This window comes from Populus alba, chromosome 3, assembly GCF_005239225.2.
Source record: "Populus alba chromosome 3, ASM523922v2, whole genome shotgun sequence".
Taxonomy (NCBI): domain Eukaryota; kingdom Viridiplantae; phylum Streptophyta; class Magnoliopsida; order Malpighiales; family Salicaceae; genus Populus; species Populus alba.
This window is the reverse complement of record NC_133286.1, coordinates 18,471,809-18,484,039: the sequence shown is the minus strand read 5'-3', so window position 1 is coordinate 18,484,039 and position 12,231 is coordinate 18,471,809. Positions and strand designations below refer to the sequence as shown.

The window sequence follows — 12,231 nt, the reverse complement described above, 5'->3', positions numbered from 1 at the left end:
TGAGCATCAGTTTTAAAAAGCTCGAATTTTGAAGCTTCATGGATTAATCAGCAATCAAAATATTAATATCCTCATCACCTGCTCAAATCCTCCGTATCTTCCCATATAAAGTCAAAACAACAAACAAGAGAAAGAGGCAGCTAAGTTACACAAAGTGTAGAGCGAAAGCACAAAACAAATATGAAATCAGATAAAAAATCTCGAATCTCGCTTTAGTCTTCCGAATTGAGAACGCAGCGGCTGTAAGGTACTTTATATAGAGCAGAGAGGATCCGGAAACCCTAATCACTAAAACAAACATAAAACCGACGCCGTTTCTTCTTACAACTTGAACGCGCGCCGTCTATAGAAGAAGCACTTGCGGCTTCTAAGGTACTCCAATGTTTCACGTTTTATCGTCTGAATACATAAACTCCAACTTTTATCATATAAGTTTCATTGGATCATCTAATGAAAGGATAATTATAAAAATAAAATCTTTTATATTATTATTACCAGTTAGAATTTAAAGAATTATATTATATATCCCTAGTTAACACAAATTTCAATTCTAATGAGTTAAACATAATACTCTCATGTATATTAAAAATAAAAATACTACTACAAAAGATTTAGCTCAAGACAAGCTTATAATATTAGTTTAAAGGCAAATTAATTATTATTAATTTGATGACGAAGCTTTAATATAAATATTATAAAAGCTCTTTAATAGTATCCAATCATGCATGTCCCTTACCTCCTTTATTAACTTTTCTTTAATGCAAAATGGTCCCTAATTAGAAGCAACCATTGGGGAAAAAAAAACAGAAATAAACTCTTGCATGATGAGTATACTACAACAACATGATTTGTAATGAGTTTTGTGTCAGCAAATTATATAGATTTATGTATATGATGCATTTGTTTATTTATTTTTTATTAGCTCACAGTTCATCAAACAAATAGTTTATCATTCATGCGTCAAAAACACATATGATTTGAGAATAATTAATGAGTTTATAAATTTGATTTTCTCTTCTATTTTATTTGAGAAAATAATTTTGTTTTTTTGTTGTTGTTGATAAAACAGCTAAAATTTAAAAATAAAAGGAGGCAGTGTAATGGATTATCATGGCATAGCAGTAGCCTGTTAAACATGTTCAGAGTGTAGGGTCTGGGCCAGAACTGCACAGATCACTGCATGCTTTGTCCAATGGGACGTCAAAACTACGGGCTGGGTCTGCACGGCCCGGCCCTTATGCCTCAATCTCAATCTCTATTCCTCGTTCACCCCCCTCCACTGTAGCCGTTGATGGCCTTCACTCATTATGCTCTTCCGTTTATCCCTTCCAAATTTCTGTTAACCAAAATCAAAAGCGCATGATCAGATTGCTTCGCTCTAAATTACTACAACATCCTAATCACTGTAAATCCAACACCGCATTATGCATCATCACTCAACGTACGTTCTTAGCCCAACGCACTTCTTATTCTTCACCAGAATTCAACACTTACATTTATGGTTCTTTACTCCAAAGTTGTATCCGAAACGGTGACTACGCCACCGGAAAATATCTTCATTGTGAGATTATAAAGAAGGGTAATTGCTTAGACTTGTTTGCTAACAACATTCTTTTAAATTTCTATGTAAAATACGACTCATTACCTGATGCAGCTAAGCTGTTCGATGAAATTCCTGACAGAAATACGGTTTCTTTTGTTACTTTGATTCAAGGTTATAGTCAGTGTCTTAGATTTTCTGAAGCTATTGGGCTGTTTTCTAGGTTACACGGAGAGGGTCATGAGCTTAACCCTTTTGTTTTTAGTACTGTTTTGAAGCTGCTTGTCAGTGCTGAGTGGGCTAAATTGGGGTTTAGTGTCCATGCTTGTGTTTACAAGCTTGGTTTTAATTCTGACGCCTTTGTGGGTACTGCTTTGATTGATTGTTACTCTGTTTGTGGGTACGCTGAATGTGCAAGACAAGTTTTTGACGCGATTGAATACAAGGATATGGTTTCTTGGACTGGGATGGTTGCTTGTTATGTAGAGAATGAGTGTTTTGAAGAGTCTTTGAAGCTTTTTTCACGGATGAGGATAGTTGGGTTTAAACCGAATAATTTTACCTTTGCGAGTGTGTTGAAGGCTTGTGTTGGGCTGGAGGTGTTTAATGTGGGAAAGGCTGTACATGGATGTGCTTTCAAAACATCTTATTTGGAAGAACTTTTTGTTGGTGTTGAATTGATTGACTTGTACATCAAATCCAGGGATGTTGATGATGCTTTACAGGTGTTTGAAGAGATGCCTAAAGATGATGTGATTCCTTGGAGTTTTATGATTGCTCGGTATGCTCAGAGTGAGCAGAGTGAAGAGGCTATTGAGATGTTTTGTAGGATGAGGCGAGGTTTGGTGCTTCCTAATCAGTTTACACTGGCTAGTTTACTGCAAGCATGTGCGAGCTTGGTGGATTTGCAATTGGGGAATCAAATCCATTGCCATGTAGTTAAGGTTGGTTTAGATATGAATGTTTTTGTATCAAATGCTCTAATGGATATGTATGCTAAATGTGGAAGGATGGAGAACTCATTGCAACTATTTTCAGAATCACCTAACTGTACTGATGTGAGTTGGAATACGGTGATTGTTGGCTATGTGCAGGCAGGCAATGGGGAGAAGGCATTGAGTTTGTTTAAAGATATGCTTGAATGCCAAGTTCAGGGAACGGAAGTGACATACTCTAGCGTGCTTCGTGCATGTGCTGGTATTGCTGCCTTGGAACCAGGCAGTCAGATTCATTCCTTGTCAGTGAAAACTATTTATGACAAGAACACTGTGGTTGGCAATGCTTTGATAGATATGTATGCCAAATGTGGAAACATTAAAGATGCACGTTTAGTATTTGACACGCTAAGGGAACATGATCAAGTGTCATGGAACGCTATGATTTCAGGATATTCTGTGCATGGACTATATGGGGAAGCTCTAAAAACTTTTGAATTGATGCTGGAAACAGAGTGTAAACCAGACAAGGTAACTTTTGTTGGTATCCTGTCAGCGTGTAGCAATGCCGGACTCTTAGATAGAGGACAAGCTTATTTTAAATCGATGGTAGAAGAATATGACATTGAACCATGTGCAGAGCACTACACTTGTATGGTCTGGCTTTTAGGGAGATCGGGTCATCTTGAAAAGGCTGCTAAGTTGGTTCACGAAATTCCATTTGAGCCTAGTGTTATGGTGTGGCGGGCCTTACTCAGTGCTTGTGTCATCCATAACGATGTTGAACTTGGAAGAATTTCTGCCCAGCGTGTTCTTGAGATAGAACCAGAAGACGAGGCAACACATGTATTATTGTCAAACATATATGCTAATGCAAGGAGGTGGGGAAATGTGGCCTCCATTAGGACAAGCATGAAAAGGAAAGGAATCAGGAAAGAACCAGGCCTAAGTTGGATTGAGAACCAGGGTAGGGTTCATTATTTTTCTGTGGGGGACACTTCACATCCCGACACAAAATTGATCAACGGGATGCTGGAGTGGTTGAACATGAAAGCCAGGAATGAAGGTTATGTTCCTGATTTTAGTTCTGTTTTGCTTGATGTGGAGGATGTTGACAAGGAACAGCGATTGTGGGTCCACAGTGAAAGACTAGCTTTAGCCTATGGTCTAATTAGAACACCATCCATAAGCCCTCTTCGAATTATAAAGAATCTCCGAATATGTGCAGACTGTCATGCTGCAATAAAATTAATATCAAAGATCGTGCAGCGTGATATCATTATCAGAGATATGAATCGTTTCCATCACTTTCATGAGGGAATTTGCTCTTGTGGTGATTACTGGTGATTGATGTAAAAAGGTAGATTTTGGTTTTTTGGGAGCTAGACTTTCCATCTGCATGACAAAGTTCCTAATCATGGTGGTTCATTAATTATAAGGAAGCCTCTGCCTTCTGCTTTTTAGTCATGAAATCAAATCCATCAACATTTATGTCCATGCAGTGCTAAACTCTGACCTAACATGCAGTTGCACGTCAGCCATATATTAGCTCAGCTGCAAAAGGTACAAAAATAGTGAAACAACTCCGTCTAACTTTTTATGATACATTTTAGTTTGGGAGTTGGTCATATGATTTAATGTGCAAACAAGCACCGAAGTTTCCTGAACTCAGATGAATGCTGTGCGAATCATCTGTTGAACTTGGGTGCCTCATTCTTGTCTTTAGTAATTGCCTGTTGTTGGTTGATTCTGTTTTTGCCCTTTATACTTCTCCAAAGCTTCCAGTTTATATGCTCAAAAATATTTTGTGCGTGCATTCTGGGAAGATGAGGTTGATTAGAGAATGTATGGGGTCACTTTTCTATGCCAGTTGAATCCCTGAAATGATATATTGTGTGTCTTGTATAAATACATTGGAAGGAGTTAATCTTGTGTAGGGACTGGTTCTTGTGTAACTCAATGGATTGATTTTTTTTCCCATCAATTACAATGACAATGTTAATTTTTGGCGCTGGCAATTTTTTTTGTGCTAATTTATGTATTTGAAAGAAGTGGCAGCTCAACAAGATGCTCAAATTTGTGGAAATATTTTTATCCCTTATGCTTTCAATAGGTTCTGCTAATTATATCAAGAATAATCTAATCAATAAGGCTTAGGAGGCGATGTTTAGTTGAACAGCTTGGTCTTCATGATAGGTGGTTTTCAGGAAACATGATATTTAAAATATGAAGGCCCTTACATCTAATAAATTGAGAGCTTCCTTTATTACATAGCTGGCTGACTGGATTCAAGCATTATCTTTTGCATGGAAATGTTATCTTTAATTTTTCTATCATTTTCCGCACAAAAAAGAAAAAGAAGAGGATGTTACAGCCTGATTTTGTTATTTGGAATGTTCACAATTGACCTCAAATGTTCTTGCAGCTTTGGCATTGATCACAATGGATAGATTCTTTCACCCTAGAAAATGAAGTTCAGGAGGTATGAATCTACAACCAGTCTATCTATATATTGATTGATCTTCTTGAAGTGGTATTTTTTTTTTTAATTTGGTTTAGGATAGCTAGCTTCTTTTGAACTATATCTTGAGTGATTGATGTGATGCATCCCCAATTATTCACATCCGGTGCAGAAATTTATTGCCTTCGAGAAGGACGTGATTGTATAAAAGATGCACGTGTCTAAGAAAAGTGCTTCATGCATCCTTCTGGATTTTCTTGTTGGCTGTCCTATTATGATTGTTGTAGTTGATGAAAGCGCCTTTAAGCTCTGCCTTCGCTGAGGGACTACACACTTACTCTTTGACAGTTTAAACTTACAAAAGGGCAAGAGAGTGAACTGCCTTTATCCTCTCAAAATGTGCTTTAACTTTAGAATTTTGGTTTTGGAAGTGTTTATTTTAGTTGCTTTTTAAAGAGTTATTGATCATCAGAACACGAGGTCTCTTAATATTGAAGCTTGCTACACTGATGCCTTGTTAAATGTATATGATGCATCTTCCAGGTTTCATCTGGGTAAATTTATCCATTTTGGGGAAAGAAAAAAAAAACAGAGAGAATGAATTTTTAATGAAGTTTTTGGAATCAAATTGCCTCCCATATTGGTTTAAATATAACAAATTTGGTTCAAAACACTGCCTTCAATGATTATTCCCGAGGCAGCAATGGCTAGAGTTTTTTCATGCAAACATATGTTACAATTTGCCGTCCATGTTTTATGCTTGTTAAATCATCTACTTTCGATCATTGAAGTTGTCCTGGTGAGGCTTGGTGGAACCAAGTTATTATTTGTTTTGTGCAATAAACAAAAATGAAGAAAATGCCCTAGCATTGTATGCATGGTGGCATTTTTATGAATTAAACAGTCATGTTCTATGTGAGTATTGAAGGGTTAGAAATGGCAATGACAGTGATGAAGATGTTTCTGCAGTTGGGGAGAGGGAGAATTAAGAAAAATGAAGGAAAAAGAGAAGAAAGATACAAATCTGTGAAATTAAAAGCAGAACTGAAATTCATAAAATAATTACGAAGAGCTAGAAAGGCATGCAACACGATATAATTAGAAAAGAGAAGTCTAACCACTGCTTATTGCGGTGACTGCAAAAAATTACGTGTAGATTGGAAAGAGATGAAGAAAGAGGGAACTAGTTAAGACCAAAGCCAATTGCGATGCATGTAACAACACATGGTGGAGGGCCCGTATGTAATGTCCATGTGATTTGTCTGCTCAAAATTTCATAATCATTGTTAACAGTATACGGAGTGACTAGAATATAATGTATTCCACTGATGATAATGTGCTGTTGGCTCTTTGTGTAGTCCTCATCGTATGTTTGGATTTGTAATCATAGTTCTTGACAAGCATGCCATCCCATGAATTTAGCACCATCCATCATTTTCGTACCACATTCAAAGTTGTGGGCAATGAGACATCTTTATTTAAATCCTATTTGGTTCGTCTTTAGGTCAAACTGAGAATATGGTGCTCATTGACCACAACAATATCTTGTCCTCAGGGACCTTGCTCATGTTTCATTCAGATCCTTCAATGTTTGCAGTCATTGATAGCGGATGATATTCGTGATATGTCTCTCTAGCATGTATGTGCTCACAATTACTATTATATCACAATTTGCATCTGTATGGTTCATACTTCCGCTCGTACATGGCAGAAGGCATCATTTCACACTTTGGAAAAGTTCTAGATATGTTGGAATCCTCAGTGCTCTTCTTAGGACTTCTGGTTTGTTAGTCATGTTTCAAATAAAATCACTAGCATTATTGATGTCTTGACTCTTGAGATCCCTTCTCATCTTCCAAAATCATGTTATAGCCCATAGAGGATAGAGAAAATTTGCCATGCTAGCAAGTTCACTGCATCTCAAATTTTTACTGGATGAAAGGGCTATGGTAACACTGATGTTTCAACAGTCCCTCATTCCCCCTTACCGTATTTTAGTTGATCATGGACTTGGACTTATCATCCGAGAAAATTATCTTTTTTTTAACTTGCCCTAGCCTCTATTGTTAAATATTTGAATCTACTACTATTACTCCTGATGTGTTTAAATCTTTTTGATTGCTGTTCTAGTATTACTCTGCATGAAGCTTTGCTAAAGTTAGTGGTATCCACTGTGCTATGTTCGCTCATCATGAAGACAGATGCAGAAAGCTTTTGACGCATTTGAGCTTCTAATATGCGCTTCATATGGAGAATTGTAAAGGTTTCCATTGCTTGTTTTATAAGCCCAAATTAGATGAGTGGATATCGATTCCAGAAATGTCAAGGAAGCTGGATCCTTGTTTTTTTAAGCTTATAATGAACTGGCTTCTCTTTTTTATTAGTTTGGAGCCGAATTATCATCACTAATTTCCTAGCTCTTCTCATTTTGCTTAGGAACTTTTAAGAAAGCAGCAGTTGGACTTACAGATCAGGGGACCTCCTATGTTGGTGAGTATCCTCGTCAGAATAGAATTGACGAACCAACTATAACGATTTGGTGCTCTAGTTTTACCACTCTCAACTGGTTTTTACTAATTATGTCAATCTTAACATGAATTGCCAATTGACTTGGTTTCTATTTCGTCTTACTAACCATAATTTTTTAGCTCTCATCTTTCTCCTCGTGAGTGCGAAAGTGGAGTAAAGATTAAATCAGATTTATATCCATGACTTTGCGAGTATTAGAGCGTCTTTCTCATGGACTAAACATCTTGTTGCATCGGTAAATGATAAAGGTAGGAAACCATCCTTGTTGGACAGTTAATGAAAACGACCTCACCTTGCTTTCAGAATTAGCAAGGCCCAAGTGACAAGCAAGATTATCACTCAGGTAAACGATTTTTTTAAAATTTTATTGCAAATGACCTAACATTACCTTTAAGTTTGTGATCTTGAGGGAAGGTTTGGTAACAAGCATGTTGCTCCTATTTAGTTTCCCACGGTCAAGCTGTTTCTCTCAATTGAATAGATAACAGTTACACATTCCGGCAAGCTTAATAATTAGCATCGGCTACCATGAAGAAATAGAATATGGAAAAATGTAGGTGCCAATCCAGGAGCCACATGCAGGCTGGTGTCCTGTAAGCTGCCAATAACTAGTAAGGAAAGCGGAGAAAATTTACAATTGCACCCCTTTTTCTCCCTTACGAAAACCTCTTTTGCCATGTTTGGTACGTATGAGGTTAAAAATTTAGAGAAACAAAAATATTAAGAGTAAAGATCTAATAGTTCAAAGTGTTACAAGAGTAAAACAATAATATCAATAGATGAAAAGTTAAAGATGTTTGATAAGAATTGAAAAAAATATGGATAATAGTGAATCCCACTTAAATTAAAGCAAATGTAATATTAAATATAATTGTAAAAAAAATATTAAATAATATATATTTACGGTTTAAAAAGGGCGGGGGGGGGGGGGTGGGGAACACGGAAAATTAAACCCTTTTACTCTCTCCTCTCCAAGGTTAATATTTAACTCCCCCTTTGAGGGTTAAATGTTAACCTCCTTTTAATCTTTTCCTCCTCTAAAAAATGTATAAAACATGAGTAATTAAACAGTGTGAACAATGATAAATTTCTGTCTCCTTTACCCTCTCACCTACCAAATATATCCTAAACCTGAGCTAACTGGTAATTTTTCATCTCCTTTGCTCTCCTACCAAACAGGTCCTAGATCTAAGCTATCGGTTAAATTATTCTAGAGCCCACTTTATTTCTCTTACTACTAGACCATGGTGAGACAAAACTTCAGAAAGTATTTACATAAATATTTCAAGTAAAACTTAATGTTTCATATCCATGGAGTCTCATGTTTGACAATTCCCAGCTTATTTTTGTGGCCATCACAAGATTAAAAGCTTCCTTCTCCAGTACTGTGAAAGGTTAAGGGAGATATACCTCAAGGTTAAGAGAGTAGCGAAGTTTTGGATGTATTCGAGGGTTTAATTATTTTTAAACAGCTATGATGATTTGTGTTTTTTACATATTTTTTTTTATTCATCTTAATTAGGTGTTTTTATACATGCTTGTACCTATTAAAAAAAATCCTCAAGATCTAGAGTTTTGAGCATTTCCACAGAAGTACCACAGAACTGAGTTGGTTCTTTCTCCAAATACTATCACTCTCCTAAGTTTGATTTCACCAAAAGAACAGAAATTTTCCTTCTTGTTTTATGCTAAAAGAATTTATCTAAATATGAAGACGGTAATTCTTTCTCGTTTTTTTTTTTTTTGCCTTGAAAAAGAAATAAAAGATTAAGCATATATATGATGTTGGGAGAAACAGGTGTCAGGTGAATCTCAGAGAAAGACACTTGAAGGCTGTAAAGGAATAGCCGACCAACATGGACCGCTTTGTAGGAATATATCCTGTCATGTCTAACTGAAAATTGATGGAATTGCTTAGGCGTTGTTAAAATTAATATTTTAGCAACAGAGAAAAAAATACACACACACACACGTAAATGATACCCAATTTTTAGCGTGGCAGGTAGCATTCCTAGTCCTAGCCTGTTTTATTCACGAGGATCAAAATCCCCTTGTTTTAGAATTTCAATTTAAGTTGGAGTTGGAGTGAGCATGCACAACACTCCACCCATAAGAAAAGAAAAAAGAAAGCATCATGGCCAGGGGCGGAAGCAAGGGGGGGCTAGCAGGGCCCGGGCCCTCCCCTGCAACACAATTTTTTTTTAATGCTGGGTATTAGTAATTAAATGTGAGGAGATGCTATATTTTTTATTTTAATGAGGTGAGCTTTAAATTTAAATTAAGTGTGATTTTATTTTTGATTTCTTTTGAATTTACTCTTTACTACGTGTGAAGGGAAAAAATATAAAAATATTATTTTATAAAATAAAAAACAGAGACACTAATTTACCGTAATATAAATCTTGCAGCTGATCAAAACATAAATCACGAGCAAAATTTTTCTACAAAAAGATCGATGCAAAGCCACCGATTAATTTGTTTTTCATCAAACAAAACAAGGTAATTTAAATTTAAAATCTAATTTTGTTTTGTTTTGAAACGTTTGTTAATAATTTGATGATGTTTTTTTTTATATATATATAATTCTATCATTTTTGCTCCTTTTTTTTCTCAGATCTGCTAGTTCTACCAATTATTTTTTTTGAATTCTTGTTATAGTGATTTTTTTTTCTTCTAATTAATTAGATATATTTTACTGGTTTGTTTTGATTGTGCTTGAATATATATATATATATATATATATATATATATATATATATATAGCAGAGCCATCAAAATTATCAATTTTTTCTTATGATAAATGTTTTGATTTTAGGTTGAAACATGAACAAAATAAGAAGAATTGATTTTTTTTTTTAAAAAAATATTGATAACTCACAGCATATTGAACGAACTTTTTCAGTGATAAGGATTGTTAAAATAAGCCTTCGCAATCCATAAGATGGAGGATGATTTTCTTACAAATTATTTGATTGTCTATATAGAAAACAAATTGTTGAAAGATTCGCAATTGATATGATAATCGATGATTTCTATTCTATAAAAGAACGACGAGCACAGTTAAAATAACTATGTAAAAATCATTCTTTATTATTTTTTGCTTTATTTTAAAGTTTATCAAACATAAATAATGATTCGCTTTAGATAGTGTTTCTTATATATTTTGTATGTTTATATTTAATAGGTATAAAAATCAACAACATTAAAGTAATAGATATATTATTAAGATGAAATTAACATTATGGCTTTGACTTAATTTGATATTGCTCCAAATATTTTACCTTTGTTTTACAACTTATGTACAATAAATTAAAACAAATATTATATCTTGTTATATTAATTTTGGCCCCCCCTAACAAATAATCCTAACTCCGCCACTGATCATGGCATTCAATTTCAACGGATATATGAGCTTAGCCATGAAGTTTTTGCTAACCTAATAAAAAGAAGGTGGAAGATGAAAGAAATAAGGTAAACTCTTAGCTAGCTAGCTCTCAAGCTACACTGCATGGACGTCAGCTAGGAATAAAGGCAACAATTGACAGATAACGTTAACCAAATTCTTCATACACACACACAATATGTTCTTGTTTTCATAGTCATGACCTTTTCTTCCATTAATTTGTTTCCTGACATTTTGACCACAAGCTTTTGAAAACTACATATATACACAACCACAGCCATTTATCACTTGAGCTGTGTACACAAAATGTACAACAGTACCTGTTGCTTTAAGCTACATGAACACTCTCCAATGGCCATTGCCCTTTGAATATCCGATCAGATCATACCTTTGGCATTAACTTGAAGTCACAGAATCAAATGTGCATTAATACACAATTATTTTTATATTAATATATAAAAATAGCAGCCAACTAAGGCTTCCCTGTACATGGAAACAGTCAGGTCACGTATTTAAGTTTAAAAAGAAGGCACTATAAAAACAAATCTCTCAAGATATCCCATCCTATAAGATAAACGGTAACCTTCGAATCCAAGAAAATAAAAAAACGTGTGCTGATTACTTTTCCCTCAGTGTTTCCACATTGTGTATTTCATTGGTTCATTGACTAAGATGATCCATTTCATCAAAGAACCTAATATATATAGCTAGTGGGAGGAATATATGTGCTATGTTACAAGCCAATAATGTGACAAAAGATTGTGCACAAATAAAGTGCGGAGCCATATTGGCAAGATTCACGTTCGCATATGAATACTATTATCGGTGCATATATATTTGTATGTTTTTTTTATTTTTCTTAGCTAGTTATCATTATTAGTTTTATTTATTTATTTTGACCTTTTGATGATATATAGATCAAACGTCGACGTGACTCAACTATGACAAATCCATTCATGTTTTATATTCCGTCCCCCACATGAACTATATAATCAACTAAGATATGCATGGACCCCATCTTCCCACGAAGTTCAAGATTTGCAGACAGAAACAAAATGTAATTTTGATACCTTGATCTTTTGGTGTATTTGTTTATTAAAAAGTGGTTTTTTTCTCTAGAAAAGTGGGTTCTTATTATTTATTTAATATTTAAGAATTTTATAAAAAATAAGTTGTAAAATATTTTTTAATATTTAGTCATGTTATAAAAAATAAGTTAAAAAATAATTTATTAATTTTTTTTATTATTTTCAAGATTATTAAAATAATAGAGACCAAAGCTAACATATAAAAAAAATTAAAGAAGGTTGAAATTAAAAAAATTAATTTCATAAATTATTTCAAATAAAATAAATAGTAATCA

General features: G+C 34.5%; 1 protein-coding gene and 1 non-coding gene across 6 annotated transcripts; one reads left to right on the top strand and one right to left on the bottom strand.

Annotated features, from left to right (window-relative positions):
- On the bottom strand, positions 1 to 84 carry LOC118054756 (small nucleolar RNA SNORD36). The gene has a single exon (XR_004688547.1). It is a non-coding gene; the product is annotated as a small nucleolar RNA SNORD36 (small nucleolar RNA).
- A 1,190-nt stretch (positions 85 to 1,274) lies between these two features.
- Positions 1,275 to 8,320, top strand: LOC118054440 (putative pentatricopeptide repeat-containing protein At5g13230, mitochondrial). Of its 5 annotated transcripts, none has more exons than XM_035066037.2 (3): positions 1,275 to 4,038; positions 4,901 to 4,957; positions 7,373 to 8,320. In XM_035066037.2, the coding sequence occupies exon 1, from the start codon at positions 1,360 to 1,362 to the stop codon at positions 3,820 to 3,822; it is 2,463 nt and encodes an 820-aa protein (XP_034921928.1). In that variant the 5' UTR covers positions 1,275 to 1,359; the 3' UTR covers positions 3,823 to 4,038; positions 4,901 to 4,957; positions 7,373 to 8,320. The 5 variants fall into 5 exon arrangements, with proteins under 5 accessions (XP_034921928.1, XP_034921927.1, XP_073264391.1 ...); XM_035066036.2 differs by lacking the exon at positions 7,373 to 8,320 and adding an exon at positions 7,067 to 7,319; XM_073408290.1 differs by lacking the exon at positions 7,373 to 8,320 and adding an exon at positions 5,906 to 7,319.
- Positions 8,321 to 12,231: the final 3,911 nt, after the last annotated feature.